General features: G+C 35.6%; 1 protein-coding gene across 3 annotated transcripts in view; it reads right to left on the minus strand.

The window, feature by feature from the left end:
- Positions 1-21,602, minus strand: part of NAALADL2 (N-acetylated alpha-linked acidic dipeptidase like 2) — a 1,503,552-nt gene that overhangs the window by 420,893 nt on the left and 1,061,057 nt on the right. For all 3 annotated transcript variants that reach the window (XM_070466387.1, XM_070466388.1, XM_070466386.1), the window contains 2 exons: positions 4,188-4,280; positions 466-671 (listed from right to left, as the gene is read on the minus strand). In XM_070466387.1, coding sequence (XP_070322488.1) covers positions 466-671; positions 4,188-4,280 — 299 coding nt within the window. The remainder of the gene's footprint in view (positions 1-465; positions 672-4,187; positions 4,281-21,602) is intronic.

Here is a 21,602-nt window from a genome sequence, read left to right on the forward strand (position 1 = left end):
CCAATCTATCTATTGTTTAGGTAAGATATAATGCCAAGTTAATACACATTTAGCAAATAAGATTGTTTCCTAATTTCAGAAAATTGCTAGAAGGTTTATGAAAAAAAGGTAGTGGTATGTATCACTTGATCACTCCTTGTCCAGTGCCTGTCAATCTAAGGATTGACACAATAACCAGGTAAACCCCAATGCAGGTATATAAGAGTCCGTAGGTCTGGTAGCAACAAGGAAAAGATAGCTGCAGACCACACACAATTCACTGTAGTCTAAATCTTACTCCTTAGCATTCTAAGAGGTGATCTCAGCAAGTGAGCATACAGCACACTCTGGTAGAGATGCACATTCCTGTTAATGGCTTCATCAGTTTGACTTTGTCTACTCTAGTCCAGAGAGCAAGAGAGTGAGAGATAGAGAGCATGACAGTGCAATTATGAGAGCAAGACACAATAATTAATGTACATTTACCTCTCCCCATTCATAGGAGCCAATATTTCCAAAAGCTGTTCCGCCCCATGAGCAGAAAACAATAGTGCGGTCTGGTCTCCACCCTCTCTTAACTCGTAACATCAAGGCCCGGATAAAAGTTGTGATGATGGCAGTGCTGCTGGCCCATTCTTGTCTATTATAAGTGTGAGCCGTGTGATGATGGCTGCCAACTATGACATAACGGTCTGGAAATGGAAGGAAACAAGAGCCACTGAAACATAACATAAACCTTAACAATAAATTTAATGACATTTACATAATCCTATTGCACAACCAAGCAACAATTATGCAAAATTATTCTAATACTTAGGACTACTTTAACATGTTTCACCCACTGTCTTGATTCACACATCTGTGTATATCAAAGCAGAGGCAGCTGCTGAACTCAATTATGAATCCAAAGCTTAGATCCATATTACTGTCCTCTGCAACATGCATATTAATTAATGAAGTACACAAATATGCCACAATGAAAACCTCATCTAACATTTTTCCACAATCATAGTGGGAAGTGCCCTATAAACAATGTGTATATGCTCAGTAAATATTAATGAACTATTCTTACATTTGATGGAACAATTATTCAGTCACTATAAATGTTAAAATGTGGTACTTATGTAGGAATTTTGCAATAAATGAAGTATTTAGGGAATCAGTTTTCATTCCAACTTATAGTTTTAACCCCTCTCCTTTCCTTGATGAAAAAAAAAATCATCATCAAAAGTCATCCAACTATTCTCTTTTCACATATTTTATTTCATAGAATCATACAGAATTGATAAGGTACATTGCTAGAAAGGTCTCCATGACACATGGATGGGTTCTGAACAACATACTGACTATTGTCAGTAATAAGGTAGACTTCAAACGCATCTCTAGAGTTTCCGCTGATTTTGTTGTCTGTGGATGTTGTTGGCACACATCTAAATTTACTTGAGCAAGTAGCCCTATAATTTGTGCAAAAACGTTTTTCTTCATTAAGTGTCATTTTCTGAGCAGATGTTCCATAGCATGATGGTTAAGTGTGCAGAGTTTAAGGACTTCCTGCGTGGGGTGGAATCCAGGGTATTTGACTTACTAGTTGTATGACCTTGCCAAGCTTGTTCAGGTGCTCATGACAACTTCTTCAATCATAAAATGGGTATAAAATAGTGCCTACATCATTTCTTTTTAATTTTATTTTTAGAAATTTTATTAGAGTATAGTTGCTTTACAGTGTTGTGTTAGTTTCTGCAATACAATAAAGTGAATCAATTATATGTATATCTATATCCCCTTTCTTAGATTTCCATCCCATTTAGGTTATCACAGAGCACAGAATAAAGATCCTGTGCTATACAGTAGATTCTTATTATCTATTAGATATAGATATAGATATATCCTCTTGGTATCCATGCTTATTCTCTATAACCGTGTCTCTATTTCCATTCGGTTGTTTGGAGTTTTAAATAAGTAAAGCACTTTCAATAGCGTCTGACACAAAGTAAGTACTACACATGTGTGGAATGAGTAAATCACCTCTTGGTTTCATGACATCAAAAAGCTACTTTACAGGAAACATTACTGAGTGAAGCAATTTTAGTTTTCCTCACTGATATTGGAACCAACAATGAATTTAATCCATCAACAATGTGTTAAAATTTAATTAATGGTATATATAGTATGACTGCTCAGACAGTAAAGAATCTGCCTGTAAGCAGGAGGCCTGGGTTCAGTCCCTGGGTCTGGACGATGCCTTGAAGAAGGGAATGGCAACTCACTCCAGTATTCTTGACTGGAGAACCCTATGGACAAAGGAGGCTGGCGGGCTACAGGACTTAAGGTCTCAAAGAGTTGGACACTGCTGAACGACTGACACACACATACGGTTTGCCTGCAATGTTGAATTGATTCACTCATCACTCAGATATGTATAAAAATTCTGTTTGGAATTGTCTGTGTTCTAGATAAGTGGTGAGTGTTAGTTGCTCAGTTGTATCTGACCATTTACAACCCCACTGACTGTATCCCGCCAGGCTCCTCTGTCCATGGAATCATCCAGGCCAGAATACTGGAGTGGGTTGCCATTATCTTTTCCAGGGGACCTTCCCAACCCAGGAAGAGAATCCAGGTCTCCTGTATTGCATGCAGATTCTTTACCATCTGAGCCTCCAGGGAAGCCTGCATTCTAGATAAACCATATGTAGAAAACTAAATACTAGTTGATGCCATTTATCAGAGTCATTAAATAAAGAAAACATGTGAATGATCAATATTTTTGTGTAAAGTCCAAATAAAAATGAGAAACATATTATACATTAAGGAATACTATTAATTAAACAGAGTTTAAAAAGTTGGTGTTTTTTTCTACATTGAGTGTCAATAAGGAAAGATTTTCTATCCTAAATCTAGTATAATTAAGTACAATATTTTATTCAAAAATAACTAAGAAATTTAGCAATGATGATAAATATTTCTAATACTTCAATTAGAGATTGTTATGATGGAAATTTACTGAAATGGTTGAAATGCAACAGCAACAATCTCCAAAATCATTTATATCTTGCATTTAAAGATATTATAATCAGAGGTTGTTCAACATTGCTACTGTAAGGAAATCAAACAGAAGATGCCTGTCAATTTTTAGAGGTGGCTGGCAGGAAAACTTGGCAGGGATGTAAAACTTGATCTCAAAATTCCCTGAGTTAGCAATTATGGGGTCAGTTTGACTAAAATAACAGAGACGGATAATTCTCCAAAAAGAACTTAAGTAAATAACCCTACCAAATAAATAGACGTGGCACAAATGTACTACAAGACTTGCATTCTATATTGTATGTAACAAGCACCACAGACAGTGATGTTATTCAGTCTCACAATGTATTCAGAAGTGTTGATGTTAATTAGATAATTAATGTATTTGTGAGTTATTTTCACTTCTTTAGCCTATACAGCATCATCTGAAGGTTCCATAAGAGCCCATAACAAGGTATAAAACTATTTAAAATTTAGCCAGGTGAACTTTTTCATAAGCATTTTCAAAACCTAAAGCCACACAAACATTAGGCAGAATTGGTGAACCAAGGATTAGGGATGGGACACAGACTAACACTGAAATATTTGAAACCAAAACTTATATTAAAAAAAAAAACTAAATTACTTCATTTTTTAAAAGGTCTTTATAAAAATAAAATCTTCAATGGTGTTATAGTGAATAAAAGAAAAACAATGACTTCTGTAGCTTTCACTAAAAGGTACATGCCAGTTTAACAAATCTAAACTCTGCTTTTTCTGTTGTTTCCCCTCTTACTCTCTTTAGTATGATTTATCTTTGAAGAAATTTAGTATGAAATAGAATAAAGATCTGTTTCTTACTTTTGTATATCACCCATCCCTTAAAGTAGCATGAACCTAATTACCTCTAAAGGAAGACACTTAACTATGATATTGTTACAGAGCATTTGTGATTTGTAAGACAGGATTCTCTGGAGCTCAGACAGTAAAGAATTCGCCTGTCAATGCAGGAGACCCGGGTTCAACCCCTGGGTCAGGAAAATCCTGTGGAGAAAGAAATGGTAACCCACTCCAGTATTCTTGCCTGAAGAATTTCACGGACAGAGGAGCCTGATGGGCTACAGTCATGGAGTCGCAAATAGTTGGACACGACTGAGCAACTAACACACTATACAAGATGTAGATTATAAATACTTGGGTCTACTTACCTGGAAATGTTAAACCCTTTAAATATCCAACAACATTAGTAACTGTTTCAAATTTTGTGACTGTTTGAATTTTCATGTTGACAATTCTTTCCTCTGCAAAAAAAAAAAAAAAAAGCAAAAACAAAACTAAAATACACTTATTTTTCTAAATTCTGTTGTTTTAATTTTTCTTAAAGCATCCAAATTTATACAAGATCATCAAATTATTCCAAACAATTGAATTTTTCTAGGTAACAAATGTCACACTTTTTGGCAAATATGCGTTGGAAAGTTTGTATAGACAATTTTAGGTGCTTATTATACAATGATGACTAAGATACAATTACTAACTTCATAGAAGTGTAGAGCCATTAAAGGGCTATTTTATTTTTTTAATTTATTTTAATTGGAGGCTAATTACTTTACAGTATTGTGGTGGTTTTTGCCATACATTCACATGAATCAGCCATGGGTGGACATGTGCTCCCCATCCTGACCCTCCCTCCCATCTCCCTCCCAAAAGGACAATTTTAAACTTCATATTAAAAACTGCAGTGGGGTTCAACAGGAAAACACACAGAGCAAGATCTCAAGGATGTGTGGGCAACTCTATTTAAAAAAATAATAATAATCAGATAAAAATATTTCTAAACAATTTTAAATACTTGCCTAGCTTCAAAACAAAATCACATGTGGAAATAATTTAATCTTTTCTCTTTGATTCATTACTACATTGTCACTTTGAAAACTGGGAAGCATTACACAAATTAAAAGAACAAAGATTTTTGAAGCTACATATATTTTCAAATATTGGAGTTTTCTACTTATGTTTATATGTCTCTCACCTCTCTTCTAAATCTCTGCCAACTGCTCTGCCTCTTTGAGTTTTTCTATTCATGTTTGATAGTAAAAAATTTGACAACAAAGCAAAGACACCAATCAGAAAGGACTTCAGTCACAGCCCTGAAGGGATCTTTGAAGGTCTTTGTGATCACAAGTGTTAATCCTGTATCTGATGGATCCTGGGAAGTCTGAGGACTGGGGCTGGTGGGGAGGAAGAAAGTACTGGTAGAAAGGTAGTTTTCCTAGGAGACATTCTAGGGCAGCCAAGTAAAAGTGTTGAGGTGGGGGTGACAATGAGAAAGCAGCTAATGAAAAGTAGGGGTTTCTCTCATGTCTCAGTAAGGGGTAGAGGATCTGCCTGCCAATGCAGGAAGCGTGGGTTTGATCTTTGGATATGGAAGATCTTCTGGAATAGGAAATGGCAGCCCACTCCAATGTTCTTTTTTTATATATATGTATAATTTTATTTATTTATGTATTGGCTATACTGGGTCTTAATTGGTGCCTGGGCTTTTCCTAGTTGCAGCAAGTGGGGGCTAGGCTCTAGTTGTGGTGCACTTCTCATTGCAGTGGCTTCTGCTCTTGCCACTAGGGTGCTAGCATAGGCACTAGGGTGCTAGCATAGGCACTAGGGTGCTCAGGCTGCAGGAGTTTCAGATCCTCGGCTCCAAGCCCAGGCTCAGTAGTTCTGGCACTCGGGCTAAGTTGCTCTACAACATGTGGGATCTTCCCCGACCAGGTATTGAACCTGTGTCTCCTGCTTTGGCAGTCAGATTCTTTACCACTGAGCCACCAGGGAAGCCCTCCACTCCAGTATTCTTGTCTGGAAAACCTTGTGGACAATGGAGCCAGAGGGCTACAGTGCATGGGGTTGTAAAACAGTCAGACGCAACTAAGTTAAAAAAAAAAAATTGCAAGACAGACACACTTTGCTGACAAGCCTTCAAATTGAACTTCTTACTGCCAGATGAAACTATTATGACAAATAAGTTGCTTCTTTCTTTGTAGTATGAAAGTGAGAGTCTTAGTCACTCAGTTGTGTCCGACTCTCTGCAACCCCATGGACTGTAGCCCACCAGGCTCCTCTGTCCATGGAATTGTCCAGGCAAGAATACTGGAGTGGGCTGCCATCCCCTTCTCCAGGGGATCTTCCTGACCCAGGGATTGAACCTGGGCCTCCCACATTGCAGGAAGATTCTTTATCTGAGATTCTCTGAGATTCCTTATCTCAGATTCTTTATCTGAGCCACCAGGAAAGCCCAAAATCCTGGAGCGGGTTACCATTTCTTCCTCCAGGGGATCTTCCCAATCCAGGGATCCAACCTGTCTCCTGCATTTCTTTACCACTGAGCTACTTTGAATGTGCCAAAGTAACAGCTCAAATAGAAAATCACTACACTAAAAAAATTATAACTAAAACAAGAGTAAAGAGACGAAGAGAATACCTGAGTGTCTTACATACGAAAAAAGCAAATCTGCTTAGAACTGAGCATCGTGGCTCTAATTAAGGAGCTACATGTTTTTGTTTACTTTTTAAAATTGGTATACTTTGTTTTTATAGAGCAGTCTCAAAAATACAGACTGGATGCACGAGACAAGTGCTTGGGACTGGTGCACTGGGATGACCCAGAGGCATGGGATGGGGAGGGGGGTGGGAGGGGGGTTCAGGATGGGGAACACATGTAAATCCATGGCTGATTCATGTCAATGTATGGCAAAAACCACTACAATATTGTAAAGTAATTAGCCTCCAACTAATAAAAATAAATTAAAAAAAATACAGACAAACAGAGCAGAAAATACAGGATTCCCAAATACCCTTTCTCTCCTGCCTCTATTTGGCATCTTGCATTGCATGCATGCAAGCTCAGTTGCATCCAGTTCTTTGTGACCCTATGGACTTTAATCCATCAGGAACATCTTTCATTAGCATGATCAATACCTGTTACCATTAATGAGACAATATTAATAAGTCCAAGGTTCCATAAATCACGTTGTTTCACTTGTTGTACTGTGCATTCTATGGGTTTTGACATAAGCAGAATGACAGGTTTGCACCCTTATAATATCATACATAATAATTTCATTGCCCTAAAATTTTCCTGTGCTGTACCTGTTTATTTTTCACTCTCTCCCTTCCTCTTAAGCTCCTGGCAACCACTGATCTTTTAAATGTCTCTACAGTTTTGCCTTTTCCAAAACATGATAGAATTGGAATCATATGTTTGTTTTTAACATTTAATTCCCTGTTCTAGTTTTTTCCAAACAGTTCAGATAAATGAACTTTAGATGAGGGAGTCATGACCTTATAGTTGTTGTTTTTAATATTTTTATTTTATTTTTGAGTTAGATACAGCTGAAGAATCATCTCTGGTTTTCTAAGATTCAGTATTAACTTTTTTCAAGTTCAGCAGTAAGAAAACCTTACAGTATGTACCTTACATATGTACAAATGTACTGCAAACTGCTTGAAATATTACCTTATGATATACTGACTTACAATTTATAATACCATTGATACACAAACATACTAATTCTTCCCTGTGGCTCAGACCATACAGAACCTGCCTGCAATGCAGGAGACCTGGGTTTGATCCCTGGGTCTGGAAGATCCCTTGGAGACATAGCGGGAACCCATCCCAGTATTCCTGCCTGGAGAATTCTATGCCCAGAGGAGCCTGGCAGCTACGGTCCATCGGGTTGCAAAGAGGACATGACTCAGTTACTCACACACGCACTCACTCATTCACTTACTCACACACTAAATCTCACTGGATCTTTTTTTGTTTTTTCATGAAACAGTAATGTAGTTTCATTAATGTTAATATTGAGTTCTAATTTATACATGGATTTGTTTTTATCCTTGCTAGTATAACTATTTTAACAGGGCCATACTGTTTTAATCAACAGAAATTTGTCATGACTGAAATACTGGGTCCACTACCACCACTACCATCACCACTACCAGCATCACCACCATCATCTAATTTAACTAGTCAATTTGGGGGGAATTTCCAAGCCTATTTTTATGAAAACTTTTATATTAGTTTGCTATGTGCCATGAAAAGACATTTCAGGATTTCATTAGGATTACATTAAATTAGCAAACCCATTTGAGAAAATTATATCTTTTATCTATTATGGTATATTTCTCAATTTATTTCAGTTGATTTTATTTCTTTTAAAAAGTTTTATATTTTTATTTATAAAAGATTTGCATGATTATTAAATTATTTTAAGTTTTTCCTGCTATAGTAACAAAATACAGTGTTTAAAATTATTTCACAGTGTATAAGCATGCTATTTAATTGCAGATGTTAGTCTTATAAAATGCCTTCTTGTTAATCTTCTATAGGTTTTAATGGCTAATCTGTTTTCATTTTGTTAATTTCACTGAGATACATACCAAAAATAGTTTTGTTTTTTCCCTTTAAATCTTTATAACTTATCTACTGTTCTCAACATTTTTTCTAGGACTGCCAGTGCACTGTGGAACACTGGTAGTAAAAGCAGCCTTCTTTGGTCCTTGTCTTGTCTTCTTCATTACAAATGTTTCTATAACTGTACTTTTTAAGTTATTTGCTACAGCTTTCTGGGAAATTCCCTTTAAAAGTAAGATCACTTTTATATCTTCCTTTGCTAAGAAGTTTTAGCATAAACAGATATTGAATCATCTTTTGAGATAACTGCAAGTCTTTTCACATTACAACGTTAAAAAAAAATGCTTATATTCCTGGATTAAGCCCTTCTTGGTCATGATATTTTTTGCGTGTATTTGGTTACTAATACTTTTAGAATATATGCATATATATGTGACATTAATAATTTTACTTCTCTATTTTTTCCTGTCTGATTTTGATATGTAGATTATAAATCTCACAAATATTTAGGGATCTTTTCATTGATTCTGTAAGAGTTATTCAGCACAAATTAACCATTTTACAAAGGAGAGGTAGTTTTAGTATATAAAACTATTTGGTACTGGTATTTTCTGTGTGTGTTGTAGGGAGAAGTACATTTTCACTCATTGTATATTTTCATTTTATTTCATTTAATATTTTCAAATTATTATTATTAATCAATATAAGCAAATTGATTCTTATGTTTATTTCTTTTAAATGTATCTAATTGTTCATTTTGTTCTTCAAAAAATCATTATTTATCTATGAGTTTGCTTCCTTTTCTATTTCTAACATCAATTTACTTAGTCTATTTTTTAAAATCTTTCATCAAGTTTACTAGAGTTTAGTTAATTTATTAGAATTTCAAGAAAACAGTTTTTGGGTTTATGAATCCTCATTTTTCTTTATTTCTTGCTACAATATTATATTCTATGCTTATTAGTGGCTGTGTTAAGTTTTCCCTAATGTATTCTCTGTGTATATGTGTGTTCAACTTAAGATGTTTAGCTCATTTCCTTTCAATTGTTACACATGTCTTTAAGACTATAGATTTTCTATGTAGCTGAAGTACATTAATTTTGATATATGGTATTATTATCTCATAAATTCTAACATTTTAAAATTTCTATGATAATTATTTCTATAATAAATGTATTAGTCCAAAGAATTTTCAAAATATTCAAATACATGGTATGGGTTACTGCTTTAATATTGATGTCTAGCTTAATTTAATTAATGAAATGAAAGCAAGGTCTATATGCTGATAATTTGATTTTATGTGAGATTTATTTTGTGACACTGGCAGGCTATTATAAATGATAACTAGAGACTAAACATTTTTATAAACGCTCCATATAAATAATGTGCATTCCCTATTACATGGTTACAGCATTTCATTCATAGGTCCAGTAAATCAAGCTTGAAAATTGTGTAGCTCTAATTTCACTGTTCTACATACTTTCTCTGTCAATTATTGAGACATTTTATAGTTTCCCATATGATGTTAATTTATCAATTTATCTTGACATTCTTATATTTTTTGACTAGTTACATGTATGCAAGCTTGGAATTGCTACTATTCCCTGATTTCTATATAGATTATTTAGAATGGGCTTCCCTGGTAACTCAGCTGGTAAAGAATCTGCATGCAATGCAGGATACCCTGGTTCTATTCCTGGGCTGGGAAGACCTGCCGGTGAAGCAATAGGCTACCCACTCCAGTATTCTTGGGCTTCCCTGGTGGTTCAACTGGTAAAGAACCAGCCTGCAATCAGCCTGTATTCGATCCCTGAATTGGGAAAATCCCCTGGAGAAGGTATCACTGTGTTTGTATGTATAGGGCTTCCCTAGTAGCTCAGCTGGTAAAGAATCCGCCAATTCTTGGGTTGAGAAGATCCCCTGGAGAAGGAAACAGCTAACCACTCCAGTATTCTGGCCTGGAGAATTCCATGGATTCTATAGTCCATGGGGTCTCAAATAACAATTATTCTTTACATCATTTCTATCCCAATTATACCCTAAAGCCTCCCCTCACATTAATACAATTATTCCATATTTCTTTTGCTTAGTATTTCTCCACTAGATATTTTCCCAGCATTGCCTTTGTTTTACGAGGCATCCCAGGGGGCATTTATGGCTTGGATACAATTTTTATGTTAATTTTTTGGCTTGGTGTTTCTATATTACAATATTAGTAAAAATTCTAAGCCAGGATTTTTTATTTCTAAAGTCATTTAAATTTTTATTTTTATTTTTTATCCAGAGGTCAAGCAGAAGAAAGCTTTTCTTCATCAGTGGAAGGATTCCTTTCCAGTTTTCCTATGTCAACTCCCTGGTCCTGATTTTACACAGATGTTAATTACAACTCTTTGCTCCCTATAGCTCCATAACCATGCCCTTGTCCCCATGTGAGTTCTATGTTCCCACTCTAATTTACCTAATTCATTGGGACCCATAACCTTTCCCAACACCTGGAAATTATACAGTCAATTTTTCTGTTTATTTCCCTGATTTTTCATTCTGTCTTTGTGTTTCCTTCTGGACATTTTACTTTTTTTTTTGATAGATGCTTTCAAAAACATTTTTTCTTATATTTCATACAGAGTTCCTAGACACTTGCATGGACAGATTTCAAATTATTTTACCTGCCCTCTTATACATCCTGAAGTGTAACTTATTTAAAAGAAACATAGAGGTCTGAGAAAGTAAAGACAATTTCTTTTACAAGGATGCTAAGATTACGTTGGTTCTTTCCAGCTGAGAGGACTTCCTTATGAGTCACACACCCAAGATCAGGTCCAAATAATGGCATGCAACATAGCAAAACACTGCCTTTCATCTACTTAGGTACAACCCAACATATGATGTTGATCCTAATAATATTGTTTCATAATAGACCATACCCATGTCTGAAAGCAAATGTTCACATAGCCTGCTTTCCTTCACTAAAATCAGTACTATGATCACACTCTCCATTTTAATGATAAATATCAGTAAAATCTTAGATAAACTTTCATATTCATAGCACATCTATTGCTGTTGGCATTGCTAATTTAAATACCCATTGGTAAAGCAATACTACTCTTCATAGCAATAACATTGGCAATCTTGTGCTTTGGAATTTATCCTACAAGGATAATTGAATGCTTTGCAGTATAATTTTAATAGCAATTACAGACAACAACATAGATTTCCTAAACAGGGAAATTACTTAGAAAATTGCAATAAAATGTGAGACTGTTAAAATGTAAAATATTATGTAGAAACATAGATACACTATAAATGAAAAGAACACAATACAAAGAGATATACATGATGACTTAACTTAGCATTTATGGGCATGTTTAGAAAGAGAGATTAATAAATGAAGCATAAACTGGGTTAGGAAGAGACATCTCTCCAAAGAAGACATACAGGTGGCCAAGAGGCACATGAAAAAAATGTTCAACATCACTAATTATTTAAAAATGCAAATTGAAACTACAATGAAATATCACTGCACACCAGTCAGAAAAGCCATCATCAAAAAATCTGTGAGCAATAAATGCTAGAGAGGGTATGGAGAGAAGGGAAACTTCCTACACTTGGTACAACCAATGGAGAAATTGGTATGGAAGATCCTTTAAAAAACTAAAAATAGATCACCACATGATCTTGCAATCCCTTTCCTGGGCATGAATCTGGAGAAATACATGGTTCAAAAGGATACTATGCACCCCAATGCTTGTTATAGAGCTATTTACAACATCTGAGTCATGGAAGCAAACCTAGATGTCCATTAACAGATGAATGGATAAAAATGATGTGGTATATATTTACAATGGATTATTCAGCAGTTAAAAAGAATGTAATAATGCCATTTGTAGCTAGATAGACCCAAAGAGTATCATACTAAGTGAAGTAAGTCAGACAGAGACATATATGCTATTTCTTATATGTGGAATCTAAAAAATAATAATAATAATAATAATAGAGTGAACTTATTTACAAAGCAGAAATAGACAGAAAATGAGCTTATGGTTACCAGGGGGGATTGTGGAGGGAGAGATAGATTGGATGTTTGGGATTTACATGTACACACTCCTATATTTAAAATAAAATGCTTTTCCATGAAAAAAAAAATTAGGAAACATGGAAAAGGCAAGATCATATAAAGATAAGCAAACAAAACATAGACAAAAAAAGACTGAAGACCCCATAGGTGATTTAGATACATGAGTTACATGAGTGGGTTCAACTGTAAAAAGTAATTGGGCTATGTACTTATAATTTGTGTTGTTTTCTGAATGTAAGATTTATTTATTTATTTATTTGAATGTAAGATTTAAGTGAAAATGTTTAAAAGCTAAAATTGTTTGACCTAATGACCAGTGGCTTAGTTCAGAAAGATATTTATCCATAAAATACAATCCATTAAAAGCATAAAATCTAATTTTTAAAAAAAATTATGTAGTTTTAATTGAATTGTGCTGTAAATGTAAAATGCACACTGGACTTTGAGGTCTTAGAATTAAAAAAAGAATAAATTATTTCATTACTAAGCATGCATATGGATGGCAATATTTTGGATACCTTGAATTAAATAAAATGCACAATGAAAAAAAAAAACTAAAAAAATTTGGATTAGGAAGTCCTGCTTTTATCAGTTGGGGTGTTGGAATCTTGACCCGTGGACTATCAGGGAAGTATCAAGAAAGCTCTTCTTTAAAGGAGAATGCCAACTGATAAAAGTGGAAGGAATGTGGACTTAGTAGGTAACCATTGGCATCTTGGCAATGACTAGTTGGGCAGGAAACATCAATGAAATTGAAACTAGTAGATAAAGGTAGAAATGGTGGGGGTAAGATGTTTGTGTGATTTCAAATGCTTATTGATTACTTTAAAAAAAGAATAAAGAGTAACTTTGATGAGATCTAGTGGGCACCACTTTAATCAAGTGATTAAAGGTAGCTTTACCAGTTATGGGACAAATTAATATGAGCTATGAGAAAAACACAGTCTCACTTCCATAACATTACTGCCAATGATTCAGAGTCTGAAGTTATTCACAAGAAACATCAGATAAAACTAGACTGGGGAACACTCTGAAGATAACTGGCACTTAAGCTTTAAAGGAGATAAAGTAATGGGGAAAAAAATAGAAGAAGCTATTCCAGATTGAAGGAAATTTGAGACTTGATAACTTCAAGACATGAGTCTAGTTTAGATCTATTTGATATTTAGGACACTATTGGGACAATTGGCAAAAACTGAATGGGGCCTTGGAGTGCATGTAGAAATGCATCTACAAAGAACTTTGTGCTATTCTTGCAACTTTTCTATAAGTTTGAATGTATTTCAAAATAATAAAAATACTTTTGAAATTAGAAAATCCTGGGGAACCTTTAAATGCAGTTCGTTATTTGAAAAGTTAGAGCATATATATACGTGTTTGCATTACTACTTTAAGATAACATTTCCAGCTCATGTTTACTAAATGTTTTCTGTCTTTCATATTCCATAGCTGGATGGCAGCTTTACATTTGATATGTGAAGTTCAAAAGATTTCAAGATGACAAAAATGTGTTCCACTCAGGGAACATTTGTATTCAAATAGGGTGAGGAACGTCAGAGCTAAAAGACATAAAAGCAGCTGCCTCTCTCTAGTCCTTAATTTAATCATGTTGCAGGAAAAATTATCTGCTACAGAAATTTTATTCCAGCGATAATTCTGTCTTGCATTTTTGTTGCTGTTATGAACTGATTCTCAGTCATCTTCTTCCCCAATAGCTAACAAAGCTTCATCTCCACCTGCACTGTAAGCTTACCCAGTATTTAGGAAAAATTCCAACATCATTTAGAGAGATTTGAGCACTAACAATTGCTGCTAACTTTTGACTTCCAGCTGCAATCATTAACTGTTTGTTTGTTTCTAAGATAAAGTTCTTCCTAGAGATCCTAATTTTAGATCGAATATTTGCCTCATTCTGTATACCCATCTCTCTTCCTTGGCTACCTGAATTTAGAATTTCTTAGATTGGTCTCTGAATTATTGTTTCAATTTTCTTGCATCCCAAAAAATGGAATCTGCTCTAGAATCACAGTTTTGATGACTGAGACTTCATAATCTTCTAAAATTCTTCCTAATTACCAACTGTTTCTCTGACTGTCTGAGTATAAAATGCTTCTGGATTATATACCGTCATAAAATATACCATACCCATGGTGGGTATTCCATTTCTTTACATGGGATTTTCCTGTTGTCAAGGGTATTTTTGAACTGACACTACTGACTATTCTAGATGAAAAGTCTTATTTTAAATGTTTATCAGAAAGGATTGGCAGCAAGCAACTAGAATATCCACACTAACGTATACAAACTGATAATTGGACCTGTCCTAAACACCATGTTCTTCCTGCCATATTGAAATTATCTCAGGAATTGAATTTCAATAGATCCGTCAGTAAGTGCAGGCTTATGCAAAGGGGTAATTCCAGTCTTAGGACCCAGCTCTGTCCCTCCTGACTCACCTCACATGAATCAATGGGACTTGCCTTACCATGTCCTGGATACTGACAAAAGCATCAGCCTTAAGAAAATGTACTTAATTTTTTTTTCTAAACACACTGAGTGTTCTATTATAAACCCTAAGAACTAATTTCACATTTACAGGAATTAGAATTAGTTGAATACAAATCACAAAGAAGCATCCCACAATCAAGATGATAAGATTCATGCAGAACAAGAGACTTGGTCTCACAGACAAGTGAGTGTAAAAAGAAGAAAAGGAAGATCATACTGCATTAGAAGAAATATGATTTTTAGGTCTAGACTGGATATTGGTTTGGATAAACCCACTATGCAAAGACTAGGGTGATTAGTAAAACTTAATATAGTCTGTATATTAAGAATGATTAAATTTACTATCATGATGAAGTGAGATACTTAATTTTCAAAATAAATTCCATAGTGTGAGGTATGATCTCATTTGGTTATATAACATTTATATATAAATCTAGATGAATTTATAGCAAGGTATTGATAGTTACAATTATTGGGTATTAGGGATGTGTTCTAGATTCAATTGTGTCCCTTAAAATTCATATGTTGACGCCCTCAACTCCAATCTGGCTGTATTGGAAAGGAAGGAAACAGAACATTTAAAGAGAAAATTGAAGTTAAGAGAGATCCAAAGAATGGTACGCTAATCTGATTGGACTGGGGGTCTTAAAGAAAAAGGGAGAGACATAAGGGATCTGTTACTCTCTCTGTGTGTACACAGAGGAAAGGCCATGTGAGGACTCAGAGAGAAGGAAGTCCTCTATAAACCAGGGAGAGAACTCTGACCAGAATCCTAATTCTCTGGCACTTTGAGTTGGGAATTCCCAGCTCCAGAACTGTGAGAAAATAAATGTCTGTTGTCTAATACATTCAGCCTGTGGTATCTTATTATGGAAGCCTAAAATGACTAACACAAAATGTAATTTGTTTGCATATTTTTGCTTATCTATTTTCTAACTCAGTAAATAGTAACCATATTGTAATAACAGAGATCACATTTGAAAAGAAAAAATTATGCATGAATACTCCCAAAATATGTTTTAGTACTATAAAAAAGTTGGTTCTGAAAAAGTGAGACTAGCAAACAGATATTAAACAGAAACTATTTGCTTAGGCTCTTTTACCACAAACTTTTAGGCAATAGTAGCTAACCCATGTCTTAAGTGAACACACAAACATAGATAAATCCATATATGTATGTACTCTTGGGAGACTGCATGCACTTGAAAAAAAATAAAGCTTAATTAAATATTATTATTTTAACTAGCAAAAGTATCTGAATTGGAAAATATTTTGAAGAATGGAAACACCAGGAACCTCTTGAGAAACCTGTATGCAGGTCAGGAAGCAACAGTTAGAACTGGACATGGAACAACAGACTGGTTCCAAATAGGAAAAGGAGTACATCAAGGCTGCATATTGTCACCCTGCTTATTTAACTTATATTCAGAGTACATCATGAGAAACACTGGGCTGGATGAAGCACAAGCTGGAATTAAGACTGCCAGAATAAATATCAACAACCTCAGATACACAGATGACACCACCCTTATGGCAGAAAGTGAAGAAGAACTAAAGAGTCTCTTGATGAAAGTGAAGAAGAGTGAAAAAGTTGGCTTAAAGCTCAACATTCAGAAAACTAAGATCATGGCATCCAGTCCCATCACGTCATGGCAAATAGATGGGGAAACAGTGGAAACAGTGGCAGAGTTTATTTTGGGGGGCTCCAAAATCACTGCAGATGGTGATGGCAGCCATGAAATTAAAAGACACTTACTCCTTGGAAGGAAAGTTATGACCAACCTAGACAGCATATTAAAAAGCAGAGACATTACTTTGCCAAGAAATGTCCATCTAGCTAAGGCTATTATTTTTCCAGCAGTCATGTATGGATGTGAGAGTTGGACTAAAATGAAAGCCGAGCACCAAAGAATTGATGATTTTGAACTGTGGTGTTGGAGAAGACTCTTGAGAGTCCCTTGGGCTGCAAGGAGATCCAACCAGCCCATCCTAAAGGAAATCAGTCCTGAATGTTCATTAGAAGGACTGATGTTGAAGCTGAAACTCCAATACTTTGGCCACCTGATGTGAATAGCTGACATTGGAAAAGACCCTGATGCTGGGAAAGATTGAAGGCAGGAGGAGAAGGGGATGACAGAGGATGAGATGGCTGGGTGGCATCACCGACTCAATGGACATGAGTTTGGGTAAACTCTGGGAGTTGGTGATGGACAGGGAGGCCTAGCATGCTGCAGTCCATGGGGTTGCAAAGAGTCAGACATGACTGAGCAACTGAACTGAACTGAAACATCAGGAAAAAATAGCTTTCACCTTCTTTGTATCTAAGAGTGAAAACTAACATATTTTTATACAAAGTTCAGCCTGAACAGTCTACATATCACAAATCATCGTATTAGTCAGCAGGCTAGTCATCTGTAATACTCCATGCTGCATATTTTCTATTTGTCCTTCCAGATCTGTGTTCATTCTTTAACCAGCTCTCTGACCCTGGAAGCTAACCACTGTAAAGTACATCTACCTGACTCCTTTACACTTGGCTCCAAGTTGAGTTTAGCAAATGGAAGACATCAAGCAATCAGCAGATTAGATGAGAGAAAGATTATTTTCCATCACATTTTCTGATTGGTCACTTGCTGGCAGTAACTGTATTCCATAGCTGAAATCCACAGCTTCAACAGGCCAGCCTCTCCTGAAGCTAAAATACTTGCCAGTTCCTGTAACTACTTTCTTTTTTGCCACTTCAGGTCTCATTTCATTTCAATCACTCAGCCATATCTGACTCTTTGCGACCCCATGGACTGTAGCATGCCAGTCTTCCAAGTCCATCACCAACTACCGGATCTTGCTCAAACTCTTGGAGCTTCAGCTTCAGCATCTGTCCTTCCAATGAATATTCAGGACTGATTTCCTTTAGGATGGACTGGTTGGAACTCCTTGCAGTCCAAGGGACTCTCAAGAGTCTTCTCCAACACCACAGTTCAAAAGCATCAATTCTTTGGCTCTCAACTTTCATTATGGTCCAACTCTTACATCCATACATGACTACTGGAAAAAACATAACTTTGACTAGATGGACCTTTATCAGCAAAGCAATGTCTCTGCTTCTTAATATGCTATCTAGGTTTGTCATAGCTTTTCTTTCAAGGAGCAAACATCTTATAATTTCATGGCTGCAGTCACCATCTGAAGTGATTTTGGAGCCCAAGAAAATAAAGTCTGTCAGTGTTTGCATTGTTTCCCCAACTATTTGCCTTTGAAGTGATGGATCAGATGCTATAATCTTTGCTTTGAATGTTGAGTTTTAAGCCAGCTTTTTCATTCTCCTCTTTCACTTTCATCAAGAGGCTCTTTAGTTTCTCTTCGCTTTGTGCCATAAGGGTGGTATTATCTGCATATCTGAAGTTATTGATATTTCTCCTGGCAACCTTGATTCCAGCTTGTGCTTCATCTAGCCCAGTGTTTCTCATGATGTACTCTTCATAGAATTTAAATAAAAAGGGTATATAGACTTGACATACTCCTTTCCCAATTTAGAACTAGTCATTACTCCATGTCACGTTCTAACTGTTGCTTCTGGACCTGCATACAGATTTCTCAGGAGGCAGATAAATGGTTGGTATTCTCATTTCCTGAAGAATTTTCCACAGTTTGTTGTGACCCCCACAGTCAAGGGTTTTGGCATAGTCTGTAAAGCAGAAGTAGATGTTTTTCTGGAACTCTCTTGCTTTTTCTTCACTTCTTTAGGTTTAGAAGGAATAATAAGTAGTTATCTCTTTTCTGTTTCCATTTTCATTCTCCATAGGCCCCTGATTAAATTTCCTTGGATTGCACAGTTTAGTGCATCATTGATTTCCTGATGACAGCCTGATTTATATGTTGAGCAACTTGGGTATTTTCAGAGTCATTCATTTGTGTTGCCAGGAAAGAAATGAGTGTAGGGTACCTTTTCTAGTAATATGGTGGGCTCAGATGTCCAGACCAGCCCTCCCATTAAACATAATTTAAAATGCTGAATAAAATATGTGACAAATCTTGTTAATGGCATCTAAGTTCTAGCAAGAAAGTAAGGAATTACTAGATGAAAATATAGGTTGTGATGGGAACCCTTATCTGTAAAGTAATAAAGCTGAGGGAAATGTATTAAACCTGAGAACTTTTTAGTTTTGATAGCTTTGTGGGCTACAAAGGTCAGAAGAAAAGCCCCTGGGCCTCTCCAAGCAGGAGAGAAGAAAGTATTTCCAAAAAAGAGACTCTTCCTCCATGAAGTAGGAATTCTAAAGGACAGGTCGTCCCACTCCCTCCCAAGAGATGTACCATAGAGCAGAGCAGGAGAGGAGATACCCAAAAGGAATAATACTGGGGTAACTCTAAAAGAATACAAAAAGTATTGATAACTTCTAAAATAGTAGAGGAAAAAATATTATGGAAAAATCTAAGACCAAACGGAGATACAAAATAAAAGGAAAATATGTGGTACAAAGTAGAAACCCAAATCAAGGTGAAAAATATAAGCATAAATATGTTAGTAATCACATTAACTATAATGGGTTAGATGCTCCAGATAAAAGATTGGATGCATATAAAATACAAATTATTTGCTTTTTTTTTGGCATGCTAAAAAAAGAAAGACACAGAAAGGTTGAAAGCAAAAAATGATATAGCATAAAGACACTGACTAAAAAAAAAAATTAAAAGCTAAAGTAGCTAAATTAGTATCAGGTCAAATCAAATTTAAGACCTGCATTCTAGATATAAAGATAACTTTATCTAATAAGTGTTTCAGCCAACCTGGAATATTGGATATATTTGAATTTATAAATACCTAAGAAATGACTACAAAATATATAAATCAAAAATTAATAGAACGACAAGATAAAATAAATAGATACTTACTGTGGGAGATTGTAGTGCTCAAAATAAGATACAAAATATTTGAATGACCTAAGATACTTGGCTTAAATAGACATGTATAACACTACACCTGACATTTATATAGTACACACTGTTTTTACATTCTCATGGGACATTGATTATGTACTGGATTATAAATGAAACCTGAAAGAATTGAAATCATATAGAAATAAAGTAGAAACAATACATTCTAACAAAAACTCACATTGCTTATCTCTTCCTCAGAAAAGTATGATATTCCCATACTACAGAGCATACATTAATAACTTCCTGGAGAAGGAAATAGCAACCCACTCCAGTATTCTTGCCTGGAGAATCCCATGGACAAAGGAGCCTGGTGGGCAATAACTAGTCCATGGGGTCGCAAAGAGTCGGACACGACTGAGCAACTCACATACACAAATCATAGCAGAGAGAGTCAGGGTAATTCCAACCGGAGTAGAATTCCAAAGGGCGCTGCATAGAGGAGGTGGCACTTACATGGAGTTTTAGAGGAATTTGTGGCTTTACAACTTGCAAGACATATGTGGATAATACTGAATAAAATAATGGTGAAAAACTATAGACACATGAAGGGAATGGCAGGATATAGACCCAGAAAGGCATTCAGAAATCTCTGGCAGTTTCTAGAACAGTAAATAACAATGGTCACCCATTGTGAAAAAAAGGATTTTGAAAAGTGATCTTCAAAATATAAAGGTAGGGTATGCTCTGATGTATTTATATATAAACTTCAGAGTTTAGTTGGAACTTCCATAATTTGGAAGGAGTGACATGTACTTAAGTGACATGTGATAAGAATACAAGACCCTCTAAAATTTGCTGAGAAACATTAAAAGTTAGAAAATACTTGTTAAAGGAATTTTGCTTAAAAGTGTATATTTCAGCTTGTCTTTAAGTCTTCCCGGCAAACAACCAAACAAAACTCTAGACTGGATCCAAGCTAAATCATTTCCCAAAATCAAAGCTGTCAGGATGGAAAGCTGGAAACTCGATAAGTTCTGCTAAATGACAGATCTGTGTCACCCTCTGTAAACCCAACCTGTACTCCCTGGGAAACAGAGAAATGACTGTACTTTCTGTGGACTTTGGACAATAGGTTTCCCACCTATGTTCACTCTGTTTAAGACCCTTGATGAACAGACCTTCAAAGTGATTTCTGAAGCTTTTTCTTCCTTTTGTCTGAGGACTTCAGACTGGCAGCTCATCAAGGCTGATCTTTAGTTCTATAGATTACTCTGTTGTCAGCTTCCTGCTCAGACTCCCAGGTTCACTGTGCAACTGGCAGCTTGAAGAGGCATAAAATTGGGGTATCACCAGTATAGTTTAGTGATTCCTAACATCTAGCTTGCATCTGTCACAAGATCTATCAGTCTTTCCTACAGCAGTCTAGCTCACTGAATTTTTTAAACAGTGGCCATCATACCTATATGAATGCTTTGTAAGAGTTGTCTGAATAAATTACATTTTTCCTCATGTTCTTCTAGATATTTTCCTCCATATTGATGGCTAGAAGTTATTAAAGCCCATGCTGCTCTAAAATAAGCTTTCAATTCTCTTTTACTTCAGATCTACTGGGGAATTCTCTTTTACAAAGTCTCCAAAAGCCAAGCCACACCATATCACATCCAAAGTGAAAGTGTTAGTCACTCAGTCATGTCCGATTCTTTTGACCCCATGAACTATAGCCCACCAGGCTCCTCTGTCCATGGCATTTTC

Source organism: Odocoileus virginianus, chromosome 4, assembly GCF_023699985.2.
Source record: "Odocoileus virginianus isolate 20LAN1187 ecotype Illinois chromosome 4, Ovbor_1.2, whole genome shotgun sequence".
NCBI classification, from domain to species: Eukaryota; Metazoa; Chordata; class Mammalia; order Artiodactyla; family Cervidae; genus Odocoileus; species Odocoileus virginianus.